This window comes from Gallinula chloropus (genome assembly GCF_964237585.1).
Source record: "Gallinula chloropus genome assembly, chromosome: 27".
In the NCBI taxonomy this organism is placed as follows: domain Eukaryota; kingdom Metazoa; phylum Chordata; class Aves; order Gruiformes; family Rallidae; genus Gallinula; species Gallinula chloropus.
The window spans coordinates 1,106,674-1,133,291 of record NC_140112.1 but is presented as its reverse complement, the minus strand read 5'-3'; the positions used below and the strand labels follow the sequence as shown (position 1 = coordinate 1,133,291).

The window sequence follows — 26,618 nt, the reverse complement described above, 5'->3', positions numbered from 1 at the left end:
AGGAAGCTCAACGAGCAGCGCTACACAGAGCCCAGGCATGGCAGGGGCCAAGCTGATGGCAGGGGAGAGCCTGTGCTCCCAGAAACACAGCAAGGCAGGAGACATGCTGAGGAGAGAGTGCTCTAGTGAGCCGGCGATGAAGCTCTCACTTGGGGCCCGTGGGGCAGGCAGAGGATAGGATAGCTAGTGTAAGAGGGGGTGGAGAGGCAGGGGAATAAACAGCTGAGAAAAGGGCAAAACAGAAGCTGGGATGTCACTCCAGAACTGGGATGTCACTCCAGAACTGGGATGTCACTCCAGAACCACCCTGGAAGCGGAAAAATCTGAGAGAAAAGAAAAACCACAATGAACTTGACTGAAAGGCTGACTGATGTGGGTGCACCAGACAGAAGGCTGTCCAGGGACGAACCCCAGTCGCTCACCAGTACAATCTATGTGGATAGGAGCAATTGTATCTCTGCTTCCAGGGCCTCAGCCTCTGCAAGGTGACCTCCCCACAGGGGTGGGAGCACAGGCACTGCCGCATCACAGCAAGGCTCCCGCTGCCAGAAAACACAGCGCTTTGCAGCTGGGTCTGTCAAGCTTTTTGAGGGAAATAAGATGTGATGAACCTTGCTGAGGCCCTGGTCAGAGCACAAATGCTGCAGACCTGCTTCCATACAGGGCAACGAGCTTTTCTCCCTGCAGCCTCAGGCTTTTGGGTCTCAGTAGTTGACAGCTTTAATCCGTGACTCCTTTTGCGTGCAGACCTGTGAGGAACCTGCAGACGCAGCTACAGTGCAGGACCCCCTTGCACATGCTCACTCAATTTGGCTCTGCACTGACGTGTGCTTGAGGAGCATGTTTAAACATTCAGTATGTACAAGATGATTTGAAGCTGGAACATAAGAGCAGCTGGATTCACCCTCACACATCCACACGGCTGAGAACAACCAGAGGACTCGTGCGGTCCTGCAGCGGCCCAAGAGACCACCCAGGGGTATGTAGATGTCCTTGGAAGCATTCACCAGGCTGGCTGACACCAAAGGCTGGGGTATCTCTGCTCTGCCAATAGACTGAGCCACAGGAACAGCAGAGAATGTAGCTTCTCCTGACCCACTTCACCACATTCCTCCAGCTTCACTCAGAGCCCCCGATTTCAAATGACTGCTGAGATAACACGTTTACGCACATGCTCTATCAGAAGCAGCACAGAAAGCTGCTGTTCTGGTGCCTATTTCCACAGCATCCACAGCTCTCAAGAACAGTCACTGCAAATCACTTGGGACTCTTCCTCCAGCCGAGACGTTTTCAGGATGTTTCCCACTGTGACTTCCTCCAGATCACTTCTCCCGAAGGACACAGACTCCAGCGTCGCAGCGCTGCATCCCCAGGGAGGTTACCACTTCCCAGCTGTCAATGATGGGATCGTAGCACTCAATGCTGCTCAGCAGGGAGTTGCCATCGTATCTGCAAGGATAGGAAGTTACAGGTGAGGGATTCAGAGCCCTTCTTTGTCCCTTCCTTTGGGAGGTTGTACAAGCTACAAAACTACTGCATCAGGCTCCCTTTTGCTGCTTTCCTGCCTGTGTCGTGACGCTGCCTTATTGGGCTTGGGCACAGGGACTCTGCGGGCTGCCTCCTCCCACAGACCTTGAAACATAAACAGGAGGAGAGGCCACCTGAACCAGGGCAGCAAGCAGCACCCCTGGGCCTCACTCATCCCAGCATCTCCCTCCCCACTTACCCAGCGATGGCATACAGCCGCCCCCGCAGCACCGTGGCCCCCACGTAGCAGCGGGGGGTCGTCATGCTCGTCACGGTTGTCCAGGAATCAGTGCGAATGTTATAGGCTTCCACAGAGGAGAGGTGGGCTGTGCCATCAAACCCGCCAACCACGTAAATATGGTCATTCAGCAGAGCCACGCCAGCCCCTGCAGAGGGAGAGAAGCGGCAGGGTGACACCCGGGAGCGACACCAGCAGCACCGAGCAGGGGCTTGAGGCTGAACCCTTGTTCCTCCTCTGCAGGGGATATTTTCTTCTGCTTGGATCTCCCACAACGGGAGATAACCCAGCAGCTCCTGTTGTCACTGTCTCCAGTAGGATAGAGGGAAACCTGTAACTCTACCCAGTCCTGTAACACAGCAGCCAGGGCAGCAGACCAGCATGAGGTGTTCCCCTTGGCTGACAGACAACCTGTCCCCTGAACAGACCACGCTCTGCTGGCAGGTTGTCACCACAGAGACAGGTTTCTCTGATGTTTCTGGCTCCCTGGTGTCACCCAGCCCCTGGCTGCTACAAGGAGAAGGATGCTGCTCCATGGGAAGCTGGAGAAGGGATTTCTTTGGCGTTGCTCCTCTGAGAGGCAAGGGAGTGAAGGCTGGTGTCCACTGCAGGGTCACAGAGGGGTAACTGGCCAAAGCATCTGTCTGAACAGCTGTTCTCACCTGCCCCAGTAAAAGCAATTGCTCACACAGCTGGCCCAACAGGGAACTGAGGAGAACAGAAACTGAACCTCTGCTGTTCTCTGCTCCACATCTGCAGCTGCCTTCAGGTAAAGCTCCAAAGGATGGAGAGACAACAGTGCCCATAGTGACCTGAGCTGCTTTTCCCAACAGCTGTTTTGAGCTGCACTTTGAGAGCAGAGCAAACCCTGTCAGGCTGTTACCATCAGCATGCTGTGCTGGTGAATATCCCAAAGGAAACAAGGCTGCTACCCTGCAGCTCCTGGGCAGGGGTCAACCTGTTTCGCTGCAAACGGGGTCTAAAGGACTTTCTGCTCCACTCCACTTTCTGCCTGTTGCACTAAATGCAACCTCACTTCTACTGTGTGTCCTTCCTGAGAGCACCAAACAGCTGGGGGTGGCCAGGCTGCCCTGACAGCCCCCCTGATAGCTTCACTGAGGAGGATTTTGGCTGAGAGGAGAGACCAGACTAAGGCCATGGTTTCTGAGGGGTGGCCTGCCTCTGGAATCTGTCTGAAGAGATGAAGAGAAACAAGGAGAAGACACTCTGTGAATAAAGACAAGATTACTTTTAGTCCTGATTGCTCTTGGGAAGCAAAGACCATCAAGCAGACTGCTCCAGAAAGGGTGTCAAAGCCTTGGGGCAAAGAAATCTTACAGGGCCTGAGGTCACCAGGATGAATGGACTGGAACTGACACCAGGATACAAGTACAACTGGTATCCAAGCTACCAGTAGCTTGGGGTGCCACAGAATGGCAGCACAAAAACCTGGACCAAAGAAGTGTTGGGCACACCAACATCTCAGCCCTCAGAGCTCTTGGTCACAGCACTGAGGAAGGAACCTGGCTGAGCCAGGGCTGGGGCCAAGAGCCTCACAACATTCCTGCTCACTAGCAGAGGCACTGCTACCAAAAGCCTCTGAGTCCTGTGGAAGCTGCCACAGCCCCAGAAAATGCTTCTTATAAAAGGCTTTCCCCTTGAACTCTTCACTTTTGGTCTTGCCAGAAGCCACCTCCTCTGGTGTGCACTACAGACCCCTTGGGGAGAGCTGTGTCATCCTTAAGCTTTCCAGAGATCCATGGCCAGGTTGCCTCTGATGCAGGAAAACCCACAGATTTTATCACATGTCTGTACATGGGGCCTTCCTGGATGTGGAAAACAACCAACTTCTAAATCAAATCCATTCTTGGCATATGGGAAATACTTTCCTACCCACACTGAACAGGAATAGCCCTGTCACAGGAGTAAATATTTAAAGCTTGGGGGTTTGGTGAATGCCACTACAGGCACAAGAAAGCTTAGATGCTTTTGGAACAGAGACCAGTTTTAATTGAATAAGCAGCACTTGTCCCTAAACAAGAGCACTGCAGCAGAGAACAACCAGAAACAATACTGCCTGGCCTAACTGCAGAGGGTGTTTATTGAAAGAAGGAGGGAAAAGGCAACTTCAAAAAGGGCTTTGAAAGTACATGTAAGCATGGCAGAGAAGCGTTGAGAACCACCCAGCTGTGAGGGCACTGAGCACCCTGCCCATCCACACGTGGCTGGCAGGGCCATGGATCACAGTGCAGCTGTGAAGACCTGGGGAAGGTGGCCTGAGGCACAGTGCAAGAGCAGAGGGGCAACACTTGGGCATGCAGGAGCTGCACAAGCACCACAGGAACTCCTGTGAGAGCCAGGACAGACAGGGACTCTGAAAGTAGGGTGTGAATTGGATCTGTTCCTAGGTACAGCTGCCAAGCAGAAAGCTCAGAGAAGGGTGCCCAGCAGGAGAGACAGACTAAGGGTTGTTGGTGGGTAATTAATGTTGCTGCACTGTGTTTGAAGTCATTAGCCCCAGATGGTTGCAGCAGGACACTGCTCTGGCAGTGCTGCTCTCTGTCTGAGTGCTGCCCCAGGGCTCTCCTGCTTCTGCAGTGTCCTGTCCACTGAGGACCACCAGCTGAGTGCTCTGTCCCACTACCTCACACTACAGTCTGTGCTTTGATCCTTGCTGGCTTTTCTCCAAGCCATGAGCTGTTCCTAGTTCTGGAGGTCACACAGGACTTCCTCCCTGTACCATATAACCCCCCCTCCACGTTCCTCTCTGTGTATCCTGGCATGGGATGGAGACATCAGGCATGTGAAAATGAATTGTTTCCTTGGGAAGTGAAGTCAGTGTGTGTGTCCTAAACCCTTCCTAAAGCCAAACCACCCCCTGGGGCCAGACTGGGGCAGCAGGACAACCCAGTAGCAACTGAGGAACCAGAGCAGCACAAACCATTTTGACCATGACACACTGTGGGCTCTTACCTGAGCGCTTAGTGGCCATTGGGGTGACATTTGTCCAGTGTCCAGTGTGGGGATCATACCTCTCCACAGAATTCAGTATGTTGAGTCCATCGTAGCCACCTGAAACAAGATACAGGAGCAACCATGGGGCTGACTTCTGTGCAGAGAGGCCTGGGTCATCCCACCACAGCGCTGCCCTGCAGTCAACTCAAGGTGCTGGGGTGGGCAGAACAAAGAGCATCTCTGCAACCTGCAGTGCCAGGCTGGAGCCAGCTAAGAGCAAGCTCTGCCTTGGCACTGCATGGTGCCATGCTGGGAGAGCATTGTTTCTCCAAACCAGCACCACTGGCTTAGCACCACACTGCCCAAAGCAGCCTCTCAGCACGCTGATGCCAACATTGATGCCATCCTGCTAAAAGCAGATGTGTGGCTCCCAGGGCTGGCACTGGCTCAGGGTCTGTGTGCTGCTGACCCTGTGAGGCTACACAGTGTGGGCTGGGATGCCTCAAAGGGCTATTTCATGAGAGGATACTAAGAAATCTCCTCAGTTGTGAGAGAGAAGTACAACCCATACACCAGTGTCCAGTATCTGACTCCCCAGGAACAGGACTGCCACAAATGTGGGTGCAGTGCTGGCCCTAACTTTTCTGGGGCCCAGGATTCTACCTTGTTCTACAGAACAAGCTTATCAAAGTCTTCAGAGTGATTTGCTCTCTACCACTCCCAGAGGAGTGCTAGGAAAGGAAATGAGAGCTACAGAGAGGACCTGGGACAGGTACAGCTTAGGCCACATTCCTGGAGCTCTACAGCCAACACTGCTGGGTGTGGAGCAGGTACAATCTCTGTCCTGTGACTACCTGCTTCATCTCTAGAGCTTCTCAGCTATTGCCATCCCCCTGGCACACCTCAGCTGGCAGTGCTCACCCCCTGCACTGCAGCCACCCCACAGATGTAGGCTGACTGTGTCCAGCCTTCTGACAGCCTCTGCTGTCAGCAGCTCCCCCGCGGGGGTATCAGGGGGCACTGGCTGTGTTCACTGAGCAGTGCCCAGTGGGGTGAAGTGAACTCTTCTAACCCAGCCACCACGTAACTGGTGGTCCCTGCAGACAGCACCTGCACTGCTGTATCTGCAGAACATCTGGAGGTCCTCAGGACACCTACCAAGGCAGTAGATAACTCCGTTGGCTACAACGAGCCCGGCTCCTTCCCGCGCTGTCTGCATGTCTCCCAGCATACTCCACTGGTCGATGTTCGGGTCGTAACGCTCCATACTGGTGTGGCGTCTGCTCCCATCAAACCCTCCGGACACATAGATCATGTCTGCAATGGCAGGCAGAGGTTGGGCTCAGCAGGTCAAGCACTGAGCATGCACATGGAGCAAGAAGACCCTCACTGATGGAGCAAGCCTACAGCATGGGCTTAAAACACACAGGAACAACCACAGACCTCTGCACATTTGAAGCTAAGACCAACCCAGACTCTTCACCCCAGCATCAGCCCACCCACAGACCCCAAATCTGGCCCTTAAATCTGCTGCTTGCTGGTGGATGAAGGAGAACACACACCCCAGCTATTTTTGTCATGCCCTGCTTTGCCCAAACCATGCCCATCACTAGCATCCTGGCAGCACCTCCCCAAAGTTAATGCCTACAAGGTGGTAACCACGCAGATATCAAAAGGAAAGAAGGTTCTAGAGACACTTCTGGACTATCAAGATCAGTCCCTTATAACAAGTAACCTTATTCTAGCATAGGATGGGAACGGTTGGACTTGATGATCTTAAAGGTCTTTCCAACCCTGTGATTCTGTGTAATTCCCTTTCACAAATCTGTCATCCTCAAAGCAACTGCACTTTTAAGAGACTTCATCTGAATAATGACTCAATCTAAATGAAGAATATTTAACCAGTATTAATTATTAAGAAGATATTATCAGCATTAAAGCACAGAGTATCCATGAGAGTAACTGCTATTTTAATGGCTGGAAATCTTCCTCTCATTTCCACACCCAGTTTTTCCTGGCCTGTTTATAACCATTTCTTCTTAGTCAATTCTTATATTGCCCATTTCCTCCTCATGCCAAGTTAGACTCCTGGAGAACAATCACATCCCCTCTTGGTCATTGCTTTGCCCGTGTCAGCAAGCTGAAATGCTCTGCTTTGCTAGGTAGGTTTCTTCTTACAAGTCATAGAATCATAGAACTGTATGGGTTGGAAGGGACCCCAAGGATCACAGAGCTCCAACCCCCTGCCACAGGCAGGGCCACCAACCTCCAGGCCTGGAGCTACACAAGGTTGCCCAGGGCCCCATCCAACCTGGCCTGGAACACCCCCAGGGACGGGGCACCCACCCCCTCTCTGGGCAGTGAATCCTTCCTCCTCCTGGAGTTCCTCTCCCTCCATGCCCAGACACACCCTGTAAGAACCAAGCAGAGGCAAAGCTCCTCTCAGGATACGTGGGCAAGTTTTCCATTTCTACATCCAAATGGCAAGAAGCCAGAATTTCAGCCTCACCTCCTCCCTGGAGCCATCCCACTCTGCACATACCAGCTCAGGGCATCTCAGGGCAAGGACTGAACAGGCTGTACTGCCCTGGCAGTCGGGTGACCAGGACGTTACCTCCAAGGGTGGTGGCTCCTGCCAGGCCTCGCCGCACGTTCATGGGAGCCACAGAGTACCAGATACCGTCCTCATCTGAGGTGTAATCCAGGCACTCCACCGAGCTGAGCCGGGAGCGCCCGTCGTAGCCCCCGATCACGTAGATCCGGTCGTGCAGGGACACGGTGGCAACGTAGCGCCGCTTACGGGTGATGCTCTACAACAGGAATGAACAGGGCAAGGGGAGGAGATGACACCGTGCACAGCGACCGACCACTGCTCTTCCACCCTCTCTTAATGCTCTTCATTTAAAGGATACAGCCCTGGCTAAAATGCTCTACTGACAGGCACAGAATCATAGAATCATAGACTGGTCTGAGTTGGGAGGGACCCCAAGGGTCACAGAGCTCCAACCCCCTGCCACAGGCAGGGACACCAACCTCCAGGCCTGGAGCTACACAAGGTTGCTCAGGGCCCCATCCAACCTGGCCCTGAACACCCCCAGGGATGGGGCACCCACCCCCTCTCTGGGCAGCCTGTTCCAGCCCCTCACCACTCTCTCTGGGAAGAACTTCCCCCTGATATCTCATCTCACCCTTCCCTCCTTCAGCTTCACTCCATCCCCTTTGTCCTGCCATTATCCACCCTTTTAAAAAGTTGAATCCCCTCCTGTTCCTCTGCTCCCTTCAGGGACTGGAAGGCTCTCTGCCTGGACTCTGTCTCTGCCATGCTCTCTTCTCATGCACTAAAATATTTTGCACTAAATGTCACTTCTCTTCCACTGCTGCTGAAGCTTTGAAGCATCCTGGGAGTTCATGTGCCTCCCACTGGCTCCCTGCAGAGACTGCTAATGGGAACGTGTGGAGGCTCGGAAGATTTGATGAAAACACCCGAAGCTTTTTGGCCTCTGAAAAAGGACACCAAGTGCTCCTGGGTCTTGTGTGATTAGTGATATTAAAGAAGAGGCAGCTCTCTAGCATTTCCCCCAGGCAGAGGTGATTTTAAATTTAGGTAGACACAGTCCTCAGTGCAGGAATTCTCTCTTCTTTCCTATCTCCCGTTATGCTCAAAGACAATGAAAAGCAGAGAGATCACGCAGCCTGTCTGGAAACAGGGCTGATTACATGATTCCTATTGACATTTCAATTAGCAGCACTAACCTTAAAACTTAACACCCCTTCAATAAGAAACATGATAGCTCTCACTCCCACAGCAAAGATGTGGGTCTCTGTAGGCTCATCTGATTAGAAATATGACAGCCACCTCTCATCCAAAGGGTACTCAGCAGATCTGCAAACAGGAAGCAGATTCGGCACTTGCTCGTTAAAACTCATCAACTCAAGAATTAATGGCAGAAATTCTGAGCAGAGCACAAGGGGCAGCCCGTGGAGGGATGTTATACAGCTGATGCCACAGGATCAGTGTTTGTTCACAGCCTGTTCAACCCAGTGGTGGTCAAAAACGGTCCCTTACTGGCAAGAAACTCCACTCCTGAGTCTTCGGGTCGTACTTCTCCACAACATCGATAGGTGACTGCTGGCTGCCAAAGCCACCGATCACAAGCAGGACTTCATTAGCCCCTGGAGCAAAGAGGGAGAGCACAGGCAAGTCAACCCCTTCACAAACAAAGTGCCACCTCAAGAGAATCCCCTGAGGAATCCTGCAGCCTTCCTCGGTGCAACAAGTCACCTCTAAGTCTGTTTTCATCCCTACTCGGCAGCTGTCACCTAACCAGGGTACAGTCACCTGGACTCCCTCTGTCCTCAGTGGGGAGGAAGATGGAGAAACTCTTCAGGGTGCATGTCAGGAGCACTAACTCAGGGGTTGGGAGCTGTCTGCTGTTCCTCCTCATGTCAGAGGGACTCTGAGAAGACAAGGTGACTAAGTTAGGTGCTGAAGGTGGCTTGACATCATCTTCTTTGCTATTCTTTCCACGATTTCTTTTCTCAAACCTCCTACCACTCCATGAAAGCTGAAGGAGGATGGCTGCTTCCCTGCAGCCTCCACACTAAACAGGGGCCTTGCTTGCAAATGCCATCCAGACCAGACAGCACCTTTGTTCACTGAGCAACCAGCCAGGCTGACTGCAGCCTGAAAATGTCATGAAATCTTTTCAGAGGAATTGTCTCTTAAATCTTATGTATCTTATTTCATTTCAAAGTTGCCTTCTCTGTCCCTCCTTTTGCCTGAGATTGCCTCTCAATTTTTCTTAGTTCCTCCCTGAGAGTTAAATAAGACTTGTGACCTGGAGAGTTGTAACTTCCCTTGCAATGATTGCCTCAGCATCAGGTTTCTATCAGTTTTAAAAGATGAACATCCCCTGAATCTGCTGGGCCCTTTCTGCATCAGGGAGTTTTACTGGAGTTTGCAACTGTCCAGCTTTTCAGTGCAGAAGGACTGAACACTGAGCAACAGAGATTTAACAAGCCCCTGCTGCCACAAAGCAGCTGCCATCCCAGATGAAGAACAATATTAAAAATAACTGGGAAGGACTCAAAAAAGAGCTCCAACAACTTGGAAAGCCTGCTGCATAGTGTGACAGCTAGAAGTCATCCCATAGAAAGTTAACACACAACCTGATCAGAGGTTGTAAGTGACACATGGTAAAGGCATTGCTGATAGCAGATGGTGCTGAATCAATTGAAAAAGGTAGGGATGAATCCAGACAAACCTTAGCAATACAGTTTTTGCCTGTACAATTAACAGTAAACCAGCCCTGTGATGTCTCCTTTATCAGGTGAAGCCTTTCAGCTAAGAACAAAATGAAAACCAACAACTTCTGCAGGTCAGGCCTACTGTTTATGTCACTCTCAGTGCTTACAGCCCTAGGCCAAGCTTTTTGCCAATAATTCAGTGACTGTGCTTGGTGGGAGGTACTGAAATAAAGGAAGAAATAATTTACCATTGGACAATTTACCCTTGGACCTGATCTTAAAGGTCTGTTTCAACCTAAATGACACTATGATTTATTTACCTTAACAAGACTAGGAGGAAAAAACCCAAAAGTACCTCTGAAAGAGGGACCTCACTATGTCCCTCCTTGTGCCTTCCCCTCCAAGATTCCCTGCTGAAAAAGTACCTTCACCATAACACAGCTGTCTCTCACCTCACAGCTCCTTTTGCTTCTGCCTTCTTAGACAGGAAAAAACTTCCCTCAGTTCTTGGACAGCTGCATGTAGAGACAAACATATCTGGAGGCACCAACAACTCAGGAAACTGGTTTTATGGTTACAGCAGAGGCCTGGGATTAAAGACAACCATCTAGTCCCTGCACTGCCACTAAGCAACTGTGCTCTGAACAAAACACACCTCTGCCCTTCGCCTCAGTCCCTTCTCTGTACCGCTGGGGCTGGGGGTTGGCAAGTTACTGCTGGGAAGCACCACAGTGCAATTACAAGGCACTGGACATGCTGTGTAACACACCACCTGCCAATGCCCTAGACAACTTCTGGCTGTCCTCTCCTCTGCTGCTCACCTAGACGTGCTCTTGTCCTGGGTCCCTGCATCTGACTCCGGAGCTCAGGGCGCAGGTGGAATTTCTTGGCTTCATCCACGAGGTCTCTGCACTGCAGGCTGCACCGTATAAAAGGCTGAGGAAAAACATGAGTCACTGGTACATGCAAAGTATTTTAAGATCCCTCCTAACAACTGTCCTAAAGCCAACTCTTGTCAGTTCAGACAGCGTTAAAATGACTTGTGAGCAGGCTGTGGCTAGTTTTCTCATACTGCATGCAAGCAAAGGCAAAGACATCCAAGGCTGGACTGCAGCTGAAAAGACACAGCTCGGTTCTCATGCAAAGCCTGGCACTGCAGGTTCCATAATGAAGATAACTATACTGGAAAACCAAGGAAAAGCCACTTCTGATATGTTTAAGCCACCAGAATTATGTCTGAGAAGGGGGACTGGCAGTGGAACTACATTTGAACTCAAGGACCTGCCCCACATAATCAATTCTCAGCATGCAACTGGCATCAAAGGAGAAACAAGGAGCACAGCCCAATGAGGGAGCTTTCTGGATCTATTAGCGTGGTCCCTGTGCACATGGAGCTATGAAAAGATTACAGAAGCAGTGAGGTTTTCTAAAGAAGCAGCAAGGAGCACTGCAGCCCAAGGACAGCCTCATCTCCTCCCCAAGTACTGCCGTGTAATTCCCCTCCCTGGCTGAGGGCCTGGCTGAACCTCCCCCGAATGCCCAGCGCTCAGTTCCTTTGCTGTTTGGTGCTCCAAGCTGCTGCAGGAAGTTTATTTTTGTAAGATTTATCTTTGCAAGTTCTTGGTGCTTGTGCAGGAAGGCCAAGATGTTCAGAACAGATGATACCACACAGGACCACGGCTCCACACTGTCCCACTAGCGTGTGTCACCTTCAGCAAGACAGCCGAGGCCCTGTACCCACACCACAGTCAGCTGTTTTGGGAACAGATCTAATTGTTTTGGTACCAGTCTCTTTGCCTTGGCTTCAATTTCAGTTCAAGGTGAACAATAACAATCCGACCAAACACATTTTAGCCCTGGCACAATCTAACTGCCTGTGAGCTACCCTTATGTGAGGCCATCTGTAAAGGCAGCTAATGGTGCTAAACCAGCCATTTCTGTATGAAAAGAAGTCTGGCATTCCAGAGTCACCACTGCTGTGGTTTTAAGTGACAAGGTGGAGAAGGGGACTGCAGGGACAGCTGCTGCAAGAAGCAGCCAGAAGCTCTCTGCAGGCCCCACAGGGCAAACACCAGCCGGCTCAAGGCCGGAGTCGCTGCTGACCAAGGCCGAGCCCATCAGCCATGGTCACAGCGCCCCTGGGAGTCACAGTGAGGAGACAAAACCCCACCAGCAGCCGCTTTGTGCCCCCAGAGAAGGGAGTGAGAAGATGTGAGGAGCTGTGCAGGCACCAAGGGCAAGGAAGGGGGCAGGAGGCACCCCAGGTGCCGCAGAGAAAGATGCCCCTGAGCCCCTGGAGAAACCCATGGTGGAGCGGGTGTCCCCCCACAGCCCATGGACAAGGCCCAGACCCCACCTGCAGCCCATGGAGAGGCCCCACGCTGGAGCAGGGGGAGACAGGCAGGAGATGCTGTGACCCGTGTTGGAGCAAGGCCCTGCCAGCACTTGCAGCCCATGGAGAGAGACAGAGACACAGAGATGAGTGAGGGAGAGACCCACGCTACAGCAGGATTGCTGGGGGGCATCTTGTGACCCTGTGGGGGACCAGGCTGGAGCACTCTGGGCCTGAGGGACTGAGAGACCTTCTATGATTTATGACTGCACCCCACAGAATTGTTAGAAACTAACAGATGTCAATGCAAAGGTGCTACATGTATCAGGAGACAACTTATTGCTCTGGATGAGGCACCCTCCCAGCTAAAAAGCAGGATGCTGGAACTACTTCTGAGTAACTCAGTGGGCACTCCAACTGAGCAGGGACCCTCCTCAGTGTCAGCATAGGAAGCAGCTCTGACCATGTTCTGCTGGGGCAGCAGGAGTCAAAGCAGGAAGAGGGCAATGACACACAGACAGTGGCTCCTGGCTGCTGGGTGTCCGCGGGCTGCCGGTACCTCGGTGTCGATGACGTCGGTGATGTAGCGGGGGGTGAGGAGCGGCATGCGCACGTACTGCAGCAGCTCGGGCAGCGATGCTTCCCGCTCCTTCTTGGAGTGCTTCACCCAGTTGATCACCGCCTCAAAAACAGGCTCCTCAGAGTCCACCTGCAAAGAGCACAGACACACCGATCAGGGCTCAGGGCTTCAGCAGCTGCTGTGGAACAGACAACTTGCAGGCTGTTGACGCTGCTTCGCAGCTAAGTGAGAGAGCAGGATGCTTCAGGTAAGAGTTACAGAAGTTCCTATGAGCTGTATTTACCAGCGCTGTGAAATCACCTCATTTCCTTTCCCTTAAAACTGCATTTGGTTTTTTTCCTTACAGCTGAGATCCACAACTGGCAGGACAAGTGCCAGGAGAGTAAACTTTATGGTATGATGGAACCCACCACCTTCGAGAGAGCCCAGTGCTGGACCCCACTCCCAGGGCTGCTCCCCCCAGCTGCACATGGAGCAGGAGTTACCACCCTGCACAGTGTAAAGTACCACCAGAAACATGATCAGAACCACTTTTCCCTCTTACAGAGTGGTGTTTCGCTTCACCCCCTGCAGCCCTGTGCCCACGCACTGCCCCTGTAACACCCAACCCATAGCAGGCACACTGAAGGGTTCTTTTATTTCATTCTACATTTAAGAAACTATAAATAACTGCATTTCAGAGTGGAGAATCCCAGAGTGGGAATGTTTCTGTTTGGCCTAGTTTATCTCTCTCTCCCTTTAGGACCAGCATGAGCTTACAACACTTCCAGAGATTTTTACAGTCAGTAAACCATTTAAATTTGATGCTTTTAGAGAACCTCAGGTGCTCTGGTCATCTGTGATTACCAGAAGAATTGCAAAAAGCTCTATAATATATTATTTAGGCTTGTTTTTCTTTTTGCATGTCTTCAGATCATCCAACAAAGGCAAAGCAGACGTGAATTTATTGTCATGAAGTCTGTTAACTGTTATTGAATATGAAGATAAAAGGAGATACTGTAATAAGAGGACTGAGCCTCCCCACCAATATATGCCTTGTACACTTTGAAGTTCAGTTTGAAGCTGTCTGTTGCAGAATGTTCTGAAGCAGAGAGCTACAGAGGTTAATTATGTAAGGCAATTCTTCCAAGCCACTGATTTATATTTGTTAGGAGTTTAATTTGAAATGGCCTCATTCTATTTGAATTACAGGGAAAGGACAATTAGAGCTCGAAAAATAGAGTTTCAAATTTTCCTCACCTCCTCCTCAGATGCAAGAATGTTTTATCCCTCCCAAACTGACTGTCCCCTGCTACACTTCACAGCGTGTTTGTCCATGAAATCGTTTCTGTTTTCTGATAAACGATGAGTAATGCTAAACACAGCAACACAGTGAGCACCTGCCATTCTACTTCTTGAACAGCCAGGGGATTTTGCAGAGGGGGTCCCTGGGTACCCTCTCATACAGCACCTCACCTCTGCACTGGCACAGAGCAGCTAGATCTGTATCCTTCTCCTTCTGGAGGTGTTATGGCTGCACACAGAGTGTCTGCAAGGCCTGAATCCGGCCTTCCAACCCACCAGGACTTTTCCTTCGCCTGTGTGGACTGTCTGATTAGTTTGGCTGGAGCATTCTCCAGTTCCTCATTATTTCCCCTTCACTGTCCAGAAGCGTTATGTCAGTTCTCACCACAACCCACACAAGCTCAAACCCTCTCAGCATTAAAGCTGCAGCTGGTTAAGCACCAGACACACTCGGCCTTTCTCCACGGCCTACCTCGGCCTGTGCTGGGGCCTTTCACTGCCTCCTTGCACACCCTCTGTCAAGCAGACTTATTAACAAGATGTCAGCTTGACTGAGGGCCATTTTCAAGGCATACATCAAGAATTCTCCTCTGGCTATCCCTGTGTTGGCTTCTCAAGATTTCCACCAGACAGATCACTTACCCTGGTTCACTTGAAAGAGTTCATGTGGTGAACTCAGAACAGCGATCGCTTCAATCGCTTCACTGAAGCAAACACTGACAAAGACCACGTCAATAAAACCCCCCTCACAAGTCCCCTCCCTATTATCAACCAAAGTTCAACTGATTTTAATTCTCAAGAGCACCAATAATCGTAGTAAATTCAGAAAAATGTCTTTGACAGGTTCCAGCCAAACAGTAAACCCTCCAGAAACCAACCTAAACAGCAACAAAATCTGCATTTAACTCCCTGAAGAGTCAGACTACCCTGCACCATTCTGCTGCTTGTAAAAGTGGAGGACACCCAAATGCCTGGGATGACACATGCATTCCTTGTGCTGCTGAGTAGCAAGGAAAGGGCTACAAATAGAAGATAAAGTCTTGGGGGTATTTCTGAAGGGTAGGCATTGAAACAACTTGTCTTTGTAACCTCTGAAAGCTCCTGCAGGGAAAGGAGGAGACAGAGGAACAAGAACTCTGCAGAGGTAACTAACTGTGATTGCCTTACTTGCAGGAAATGCTTGTGTGACAACAAATTCTTACACAGAAGCTACATGTTACCATTCAGTTTTAGATTACATGGCTAAAAAATTAGAAGAAGCTTCTTGGCAATTAAATTTCCAGTTCAGAAACTGTGTGAGAAGTCTACCCTAGAGGTATGGACTGATTTCTGACTGGTTTCAACATTTTACTTCAATGCTTTGCACAGTAATGGTACTTTTCAGGTTTTACCTGAATTTCATCACACTTGATGAGCTTTTCAACCTCTTCTTGATTTAAGAGGATAAACTCTTCATGCTGAACCACCTCTGGGAAATGTTTCTGGCTGAAGACCTCTGCAGCTTGCATTAGATCAACACAATTGTGTGTCTCAGCAAAATCCCGAATGCCCAAACAATTTGATGGATCCAGCTGGCTTTCTAGAAACTCACAGCAAGCTTGTTTCACACCTACGGAAAATCGGAGGGGTGAATGAGCACTGCATGCTTACTGTCAATCCACTGCTTTTGGAAAGGGCTTCAGAAAGTTCTAAACAATAATGAAAACTCAAAATAACAAGCTTAAAACACTACAGAAACACAGACATGCAAATATGGGGTTTTGGAGGGAAAAAACTAAGCAGCAGCCCATGTGGTTGGGCTTTCTGGATCTCTGGCTGTTCTGTTTAACAGGAAAAATTAATAAATCTGATGCTAGGAAGAGACTCAAATGTGAGTTGTCCTCAGCTTCATGGATTCTGAACATAAAATGTATGTGGTAGTGCATATGGGTACCAGATTTCTAGGTTTTCCTCAGTGTCTTTTCAATAGTTGCCTGGGATGTGGGGTACCTGCCTGGGATAGCTCCAGAGATGCACATGCAATGACACCATCCCACTTGTTATGACCCAGGCACATGACAATGGCAGGTCAAACAACATCAAGGCTTTGCTTACAAGCTGACTGAGCTGTAACATCGATGTGCCATAGAGCCCACAGTTTCTCCTGTGAATCCTCTGCCCAACACACAGAACAATAACCTGTTTCATCATATCTTTTCCCACCCCAGGCAGTTCCTCTCCCAGATATGACATTGCACAAGACAACAGAAGAAGTCTGACATAAGCACTTACAAATCTCACGCCTCCCACAATCTGTCTTCCCTTTACAGAAGGTCAGATAGACCTCTGAACAGCAGCAGCTATGCAGTTTGTGCTGATACTTGGCAATTACCTTTCAGCTGAAGCAGACACGCCGCTGGGAGCAATTCTTGGACGTTTTCTACTGTCACATGAACAGTCTCTGTATATACAAAGTCTAGCAGGATTTCCATGGTGGAGGCTGTCAGTCCCTGGATATCTACATAGGGTTTATCTTTCTCTGAGAGCTGTAAATCAGAAAGGAGACAGAAGTTTATTTTTCAGCAATGTGATCAAAAAGCTGACAAGGCTCAGGAGGTTGGGTTGATTTTGAGTTGTGATCTGTCAGAGAGGTTTCGACAGAGATTTGCCCTTCCTCTTCTTGTGGTCATTGAAAGAGTAAGGGGAAGGAGAGAAATGCCCTAAAGAATTCACTTACAGGGTGAGTAAAAGAGAGAAGGTTCATTATGGATCAGGAGACAGTAAACTGCACTGTAAAACAAGTAAGCTGAGATTAGAGATAGCAGAAGTTACACGTGTTGTTTGTGCAAGATAACTAAACTCCTTCCTCCACACAGTAACTCCACACAGTAACTCCACACAGTAACTCCACACAGTAACTCCAAGCTTTACTAGAAGGAACCGTCCAGGGGGGTGTCCGTGTGTCCTTCCTAGGCTGTGTATGACATACTGCACTGGACATCAAGTCCCCACCTTCCCATTCCACTCTAAAACCAGCCAAATAAAAATCTTTCTTAACTCTTCAATTCCTGATCCATTCTGCAAGTTTATGGTGAAGGTCCCTAAAGAGAAGACTGTTTGTAGGCCAGAACATCTGGAATTAAAGGCTAAATGTAGGCTTAGCTTAAAGTAAAACGATAGTACATACAGTACTGAGGTACTTACACAATCCAGACTTTGTCCTCTGACTGTTTGCTCACCTTTAAGATATATAATTTTGGAATCATTATTTTTTGCCAAGGAACGTTGCCCTCTCAACAGTCAGTGTTTGGGAACAGTACATTCTGCAAATCCACCACCAAATGTACACCTCTACAGATAGAAAACTGAGATTATACCTCACAAAGCATCAGCTTTGAGTTGAATGCACCCATCATGAGGCTCCTGGCACAGAATCACATGATGATTCATGAACAATGGTCTAGTAGGTGGAACTCACTAATCACACTCTGCACGTAGCTGTGAGCTCTCCTCAGCACTGAATGGACCTCAGCAGAAGGTCTCCATGCAGCACACTGCAGACCCAACCTTTTTTCTCCCCTCTGAAAATCAGAAGCACGATGCAGATGAAAGCCTGGGACTACTGCAAGGATGAGTCTGAAGTTGGTTCCAGGCAGACTGAGCAGAAAACATGATCAAAGCGTGATCACTTGGCTTAGATTCTACCACAGCTGGGGAAAAAGGTCATACAGGAGTAGAGAAAACAAGGGCAGTCAAGGATATTCCTACAGAGGCATTCAAATGACACAGCAGAAGTGAAGAAAAATCTCTGCTGAGGCTGAGCCCTTTCTGTGCTGCAGAGATACACTTCACAGGAGGGAAGCACAGAGGTAATGGTGATACTCCAAGTAATTTGAGGGAAGGGGCCCTTCAAGTCTCTTGACACAATGAACAAACTGTATGGCCCACAGAGTCAGAAACCAACAGCAAATTGCCTTGTCCACCCTGCTGTGTGCCAGGCCACACAGTGCTGCAAGAAGGTAACAGGGGCTCCTCACAACACGTTCCCAGACAAGGCTGAGCTGGTTGGTGCAACAGATGAAGGACACAGACGTCACGTTGCCAAAGGTCACAACTGATCAGGCAAGACATTCATGTGATTCCAACAAGCAAATGGAGATGTAGACCATATATACACAGCAGAAAGAGAAGTTACAAACATCTATGGACAGGAGACTGCAGGGGCACTGGAGCTCCTGGTAACAAATTAGCCTCTATCAGGGACAAACTAAGGACATCTGTTCTTCACAGATCAGCCTGGGACTGGTAAAGAGGCTCCTGTCCTCACAACCAATATTCAATAAGCAGCCATGCACATGCTCTTTAAACTGTTGACCACAACACACATGGGGACAATACTAACAGTACAGAGATGATCACTGCCTGCTTCCCTTGTGCTTCTGCTACACTCCACTCCACGGCTGTTACTGGGCTCACAATCTATTTGTCCTACGACTGCCTGGAAGGAAGGAAGTATTTCAAGTAACTTCATGCCCTGTTTGTTATGCACAGTAACTTGGGGTCCTGTGACCACATCTGAAAAGGAGCTCGGAGTGGAGACATCCCATGAGGACTCTGAGCTGCAGAGGCATTGTGTGACAACTGCACAGTGCTTAGTGCTGTGCTGTTAGGACACACTGAGTCCCTCCTTTATCAGTACATCCACTCACCTGGGCTCAGGAAGAATCTCATCAAAACACAGTTTAAGCAGCTTTCCTTTCACAGCTCTGCAGCTCTGTTGTTAGAACCACAGAATCCCCAGGTTGGAAAAGCCCTTTAAGTTCATCAACTCCAACTGTCCTGTCCTGTGCTGACCCAGATCCCTCAGCACCTCATCTACCCGCCTGTTAAACACCCCCAGGGGTGGGGACTCAGCCTCCTCCCTGGGCAGCCTGGGCCAGGCCCTGACAACTCTGCCAGGGAAGAACTTTTCCCTCCCATCTGCTCTGACCCTGCCCTGGGGCAGCTTGAGCCCATTGCCCCTTGTCCCATCTCCTGTCCCCTGGCTGAAGAGACCATCGCCCACCTCTCTGCACCCTCCTGGCAGGGCAGTGGAGGGGTGAGAAGGTCTCCCCTCAGCCTCCTCTTCTCCAGGCTCAACACCCCCAGCTCCCTCAGCTGCTCCTCAGAGGATTTGCCCTCCAGCCCCTTCCCCAGCCTGGTTGCCCTTCTCTGGACTCGCTCCAGGACCTCCATGTCCTTCTGATGGTGAGGAGCCCAGAACTGGACCCAGCACTCGAGGTGCAGCCTCACCAGTGCCCAGTACAAATTTTTTAGGTTATTTCAGGCTATTTTCCCCCTTTGCTGTTTAATATCAAGTGTTCAACTAACCAGCAGAAAGTGGAGCAGTGAGGGATTGATACTCCCTGACACAAACACAGGAAGTCTGTAGCTGTACAGATCCAGAAATCAACCAAAACATCCAGGAAAAAACATCCCCATAGTTAAGGAGAGTCATGTAGAGACATCGGTTTTACCCCAGGATGCCTGAGCTGCTGAAGGCCTAAAGGTGGGGGCTGTAGGTCACAGATCTGTTGTGAAACATGATGTTGCTGTCCCCCATTCCATCCATAAATCACACAACTTACTGCACAGAACAATGGGCCTAAATCTTTGGAACTGCTTTTTTATCCAAGGCTGCTTCTTGGTTGTGCTTCACTAATGCAGATACACAGAAGAAGGTGGTAATAAAGCCCTTCAATTTCTTCTCACACATAGGGAAACATGACAGGGCTAATAGATGGCTCACTGCATGCTGGAAGGTGTTCTCAGTACAGTGAGGATGACCAGGTAAGAACCTGGAAACAACTGGTTTATTTTCACAATAAGTAGAATTTTTCTCCATGTTTTAGAGGAAAAAAACCCAAACCCTTCCATTTCTAGAACATACCCTCCAAGAGAAGACAGACTCATTTCTTTCCAAGGTGGAGCCAATGCTCAGCTCTTAGCACATCCCGAGTTCCACAAACTTGTCCAAGCAAAGACAGAAATGCCAGTACAACACTGGGTGCCAGGGGAGCTTTTGGTAAAAGTGCTCTTCAGCTTTCACTACAAGGAGGAACTCTGTAGGTAAAGCTGGTTGGTGGGTGTTTCAGTCTCCCCACTCAACCCAGCACAAGGGCAAAGTGTTGGCAAAAGGCAGGTGTCCAACAGGTGATCAGTGGCTTCTCCTCATTCAGGAAAACAGGAACAGAAAATGGGAAGGAATTAACAGTAAGATTGGGGAGTTTTGGAAGTAAACATAGCAGTCAGAAGTGAGAGAAGGAAGGAAACTCCAGCCATGGGGGTTATCTTTGTGGGTAATCTCTGGTGACAGTCTCAGCGCTGTGCTGGCCATGCACAGATGTAACACCACGAGTGCCACTGGGCACAACCCAGGGATCGTTCCTGAACAGAACTTCATGCAGCCCAAGCCTGACAAAAGCCACACCTGACAGCCAGCCAAGCAGCCACTAAATTCACAGGAGGGGAGTGATGAACCAAAGGAAGCTCTCCCAGAGCCTGTCAGTCCATTATACAACCCTGCAGCTTGAGTTCCCTAAAGTAACAGCCACGGCCAAAAACACTCTGTACCCACAAGTGTTTGGAGAGAGACCAAATACTGTCCCATTACACTCACCAACATCCTTGTCACTGACACACATAGGAAGCAGGTCCACTTTTGAGGCTTACCAAGCTGTCATTTCCTGGAGAGAACGCTCACCCACAGTCAGAAACTCTGTGTGCTGCTTGGCAGGGTTGTCGTTCTGGGGTTTCCACACACAAAGAAACCCCACATTTGGAAGAAATACAAACTAAGCAAAAGAAGTAAAAGCCTTTAAAGCAGCAGCTTGGGAGCAGGAGAGATGGAGCAGTCATGCCTGCTGGGCACTGGATGCACTTCTTTTTCTAGGAAGAATTACATCTATGAAATAAGGTCACTGCAATGTTAAAATGAGAGAAGAAGAAAGGAGAGACGATCTCAGCTTAGAGCCAAGATATGCCAACCCTCAGCCTTTGTCTGCAGCCACAAAGAAGGTTCTGTAGTAGGCAGAGCGATCAGATCTCTGTAGACTGCTTGATCAAGTCCAGGAAGTCCAAAGCATTGGCAGGAGCACAGGGGTACACACAAAGAAGCAGAGACAGCCTGCTATCCTGCTGTGCACCCTGAAGCTATGGGGAAGCAGAGAACTTCAGCCTCCAGGGACTGAATTTGCTTTGTGTAATTTTTTTTCACCCCCTAATTACATTCCCTTTATGCAGAGAAAAAGCATAAACCTGACAAATGTACAGATTTCATGAAGATATGGGCAGAGAACAGGATGAGTCCATGTTTGTCTTTTTCTGGTTGCTTTGCATAGGACTACAAAAGCCAAGACACCTGCTCACCCCACACAGCACTGAAAGAAAGAGAAGTGGGCACACAGGCAGCTCTCCCAGTGTTCAGCACTGGATAAAACAAAGAAGAAAATGATTCTCTCCTGCAAGGGCTACTGGGCTAGCAGGAAGGTCTTTAGGACCTTTGAGCTACTTAGTCCTTTTTCTTCCTGTGAATGGGGAAGCAAGCATCTTGTGTAAGAAAAAAGCCACCAAGATGGATTCAAACTTACAAAAGACAAAGCCAGGCAAAGCATCTCATATTTAACAATATGAATATGTGCTAGCATTAGCTCCAACACTGCCTTTCAGTGAGTCAGGGAAACAGCACACAGGGAGTGTGAGCCAAGACAGTAAGTTCCATGAGAGCAAAGGACCTCACAAACAAGCTTTGCTGCCTACAGCAACAGGGGCTTACAGTCTCTCCCCCTCCCCACCCCCTGGAGGTTACACCCCCTTCACAAGAGCAAGCAACACAAGGAAACATGTACCAGCTGATCAACCAGTGCAAAGCAGAGACCAGAACAGGAGTTAAACACCCTCCATTTCAGTTTTAAAGGGCTGCTTTAATTCCCTGCCTCATCCAACATGCACGCCACGGCTCGCACCACACTGCACTAGGGCTGGTACACTTGGCAGGAAGGATGCCCAGAAGCACAAAGGCCACAAATGACTGCTAGAACAAAAAGCAGCCGATGCATCAGAGCCTTCTAGCTTGCCAGCTCAGCCTGGCAGCTCGCGGGTGCACAGGTTGGTCACGCAGCAGGCAAGGATTCAGGGCCATGGCCCCACCTGCTGCCTCTAACTCCCACCATGACACGATAAAGGGCTCTGGGGCCACCATCAGGAGACCCATGGGGAGATCCTGAACCCCCAAGAGAGCATCCAGAGGGCTCCAGACCCACCCTAAGGGGATCTTGAGCTGCCACGAGTGGCTCCAGAGGGACCTTGGGTCACCATGGGGGGGGGGGGTTGGACACACCAAACCCATCAAGAGGGAGGACTCCAAGCCACCAGGACAGGATCCTGGGCCAGCTGCTGAGCAGCTTGCTGGAGAGGAGCCTGAGCATTGGGCAGCCCTGCCTCCTCCACCCGCAGAGCACCCAGGGCTGGCGGGTTTCGGGGCGCACCGACCTCGCTGGTGAACATGGCGCAGAAGTAGTCGCTGCAGGCGGCCAGGACGATGCGGTGGGCCGGGAAGTCCTTGTGCTCCACGCGCAGGGTGACGTCGCAGAGGGTGTTGCTCTTCCGCAGGGCGTTCATGGCGTTGAGGATGGACTTGGCGTGCGAGTTGGTCATGATGTCCTTGGGGGGGGCCATGGCGCCCGGCACCTGCGGGCACAGCCAGCACGGCCACATGTCACGGCCCGCCCGCCGCGCCGCCAGGGGGCGCACTCACGCCCCGCAACTCCCTCCCTCCCGCCGCGCCGCCCCTCCCTCTCTCCTCTCTCTCTCTCTCTCTTCCCCCCCCCTCCCTGCCCCGCCCGGGTCTCCCCCGCCCTGCGCCGGCAGCGACAGGTTTCTCTCAGCCCCGCGGCGCGGCTTCCCCGCCGGAACGTGGCGGCGGCAGCGGCGGCAGCGGCAGCACCGCCCGCAGAGACCCGACAGCACTCACCGCCGCGGGGACAGGTCCCGGCCCGCGCACCTCGCCTCCCCCCCTCCCTTCCCTCTCTCCCCGCACGGCGCGCTCTGATGGCGTCATTGCGCCGCCACGCGGGTCTACCCCGCCCCGGGGGTGCCTCGTGGTTGCTTAGCAACAGGCTCCTGCCGCCGCCCCGGCTCGACCGGGCCCCACGTCTCCCCAGTCTGCCCCCCCCCTCCACCCCCTCCCCAATCCCGGCTGCTCCGGGCTCCGCCGCCTCCACCGGAGCGCCCGTGACCGGCACGGCCCGGCTCGGCTGAGCGAGCCCGGCCAGCAGCGGGAGAAAGGGGCGCGGGGCGGGAGCCCGGCGGGGCGGGAGCCCGGGCCCGCGGCGGCAGGAGCGGTTTGGGCTTGCCCAGGCTGGGGGAGCTCCGGGCAATGCTGCGGGTTACTGCCCGCTGCCTCGGCAAGGGGTGCGCCTGGAGCCGGGCACGGGGCACGCTCTGCCCTTTTAGTCACTCCCCGAGGGTGAACGCCCGGCCATTGGCTTTACCAGGGCTTCTGGAGCCAAACCGAGAGGGAGGCCCCAGAAAGCTGCTTTAAAATCCCCGGAATTTTAAACGAGTGCTATTTTTGAGCCCTTCCCACACACCCGACTCAAGATCTCTGGGAGATCGCCTCCAGCTGACAGCCCTGAGCTCCTGGTGGCTGCCACCTCCGCTCCCCCCCTGCCCTCAGCCCGGTTTCTCTCCTGCCAGGTGCCAGGGGTTTTATTTTAAACCCTGAAGTTATACATACAGTCAGTCAGCACGGAGTCATTCTTAGTGACCTGAGGGAAATTCTCAGCTAAATGTAGGAGAAATTCTAAGTTAAGAAACCTGTACATGGAGATTAAGATACTATCCTGGCCTGGAGGTTGATCGTTAAGTTATTAAATCGCTCCTCAGAGAGGCAGGATCAGGCTGTTTCGAGCCTGGATGTGGAACAAGAGTTTGGAGGATTTGTTGGACCTTAGTCATACTAGTGTAGGGAACAAAGGGTTGGCAAGATCCAGCAGCTGGAGATGAGAAAACAGCATTTAGCCAGGAGGGCACTTAACCTCTGCCTTCAGAGGAGGCAGGTGCTCTGCCATGTAGGATCCTTAAATCGGCATGAAATGTCTCTTTCTCTGGATCTAGTTCAAGCAAAAAATATTCTACTGGAGGCAGCTACCAGTAAGTGAAATTTTGTGTCAGGCTACATCATCATAAGGTTCTCTGGGAGTGTCAGAACAGACTCAGTCCACAAGAGATGCAGCCTGGGGTAAGGCAGATAAAAAAGCAGATGCCTGCACTGTGCTTACCTTCATGCTACATGCTCCTCATCTCCCAAGAGACAGGGCAAATCAGTCCCTGCTTCTACCTCATGTTGAGTCGTTCACATTAGTGTTGTTCTTCTATTTCTCCTTTTAAGATGTATTTTAAAATAGGAAAAAAGGAATTAAAATAGAGGGAAAAAACCCCATCAACTTTGAAAATGTGTAAACAAGAGCAAAGTACATCACCTGGATTAGAAATAATGTACAAATAAACTTCATGCAGTAACCCTGTCCCACAACAAGCTGTTATTTGCACAGCAGATGCTTGGAAATGAACATGTTATCCCCGTGTGTGAGACTGTGGTTCCATCACACTGTGGTGATGATACCTAGAACATGTGGCAAGAAGATACTCACAATGTACCTGGACAAGGCACTGAGCAACCTCATGTGTCGTTGGTGTTGCCTCTGCTTTGGGTGGGGTGGGAGTAGAGACCTCCAGAAGTTTCTAGGCCTCTGATCTAAATTGTGCTTTGAGTCTTTGTTAATGTCCACAGAATTAAATTCCTTGGCTTGACTTGGCAGGACTGGTCCTATCCTGAGAGTGTCATCTGGGATTCCATAAAAAGGTCTCAGCTAGAACAGTATGGGGAACAAGCTTGGTAGAACGTTGTCCATATGCTTCCTTTTGGGTTGTTCCCTCAGGCTGGCTCACATTTAGGGACCTCTTGCCACTGGGACAGTGTCCAGCAAGTGAGAGGACATGCCTGGGTTGTTCCATATTTGGAGAGGCAGTTGGGATGTGGTGGCATGGAGCCTGACACTGAAGTGGTGGTGGTGGTCTGCATGGTGTGATTTTTTGGGGTAGATGATAGTGAACCTCACAGGCAGCAGACCTGTTCAGGCCAGCCAGGGCCTGGCTCCTTGTGCCCCCAAGGCACCCCACAGAATCACCTGACTGAATGACTGAGGTGTTCTTCCATCCCTGTGCTAGGATATCAGGGAAGCTGTTTCCCAGCAGATGCACTGGTTTGGCTTGCAATATGTCCCTGTCCCAGCTCAGTGTCTCCTGGACAAGCCATGCTGGGAAAGCTGCTGTTATACTGCAGCTCTTGTGCAAATCAAATGTACTTTGCCCCAGAATTAATATACAGAGACTGTGTCTCCAGGTCACATGGGTTAAGTATGCTGGGACAAGATCCCTGTGAAGCCTACCATCTTAGGGTGTCCTCCATCTCTTCTCCTCCCAAATGTCTTTCTCCTTAGAAAGCCATTTTCACTTGGGATCAACACTACAGAGCCCAAATTCCAGGCCTGAGGCACTTTGCATTTACTGTTTCTTGTGGAACGTGGTTGAAATCTCTCCTGTCCCTTCCTTGTCATGTACATCTCTGTTGGGTTTGCGTGGCAAGGTTTTGGTAGCAGTGGCAGCTGCAGGAGTGGCTTCTGCAAGAAGCAGCTAGAAGCCTTCCCCAGGTCTGACAGAGCCAATACCAGCTGGCTCAAGGCCAGACCTACCCCTGACCAAGGCCAAGCCCATCATCAGCAGCGATAGCACCTTTGGGACAACATATTTAAGAAGGACTCTCGTGATTTTGGTCCCACACTGGATGAATTCATCATGCTAAGCACACAGAATTGTTTTGTTGTCATGGGAGGAGGAATGGTTTGGGGGGTGGGAGATGAAGAAAGGTTGGAATTGGGCTGACTGTCAGTCACTTAGGTCAACGCTGACAGAAGCCACCACAGGATTTGGGTACGTCTTCTAGAGGATAATGCTCCACTGGCTAGAGGCATGCAAAGGCTGCAGCACTCAGTGTGCCTGCTGGCTTCAGCAAGGCATTGCATTGAGCTGCTCCTCTGAGGACATGTGAGTCTGTTTTCAATACTTGTGCTGCAGTTTCTAGGAGCAGAGGCCTCACTGCATTTCAGACTTACTGCATTTCAGCACTTCTTACAAGCCCTGTGTTAAGAAAGGTCTTTATTCTTTCCCAGTCCAGCTGCCTGATGGATGTTCTGCAGCTGAAAGCAAGGCAAGCTTTGCAGGAAGAGGTGATTTCTTATATCACAGCAACTGACATTCCTGGAGAAACAGGCCAGTGTTTGGGCACTCAAGAAGTTCTCCTTCAAGCCTGGAGCAGAAGCAGGCCACTCCAGATTCCTCTTCAGCAGTGGTTTACCAGTTTGGGATGGGCAAAATTA

General features: G+C 50.7%; 1 protein-coding gene across 1 annotated transcript; it reads right to left on the bottom strand.

The window, feature by feature from the left end:
• KLHL12 (kelch like family member 12) lies at positions 1–23,239 on the bottom strand (the record flags this gene model as incomplete). The annotated part of the gene is made up of 12 exons (XM_084275924.1): positions 1–1,449; positions 1,727–1,913; positions 4,739–4,837; positions 5,879–6,037; positions 7,335–7,530; positions 8,787–8,893; positions 10,789–10,903; positions 12,859–13,008; positions 15,555–15,772; positions 16,535–16,688; positions 22,672–22,869; positions 23,153–23,239. The coding sequence occupies 12 exons, from the start codon at positions 23,237–23,239 to the stop codon at positions 1,323–1,325; spliced, it is 1,797 nt and encodes a 598-aa protein (XP_084132050.1). The 3' UTR covers positions 1–1,322.
• Between the last annotated feature and the right edge of the window lie 3,379 nt (positions 23,240–26,618).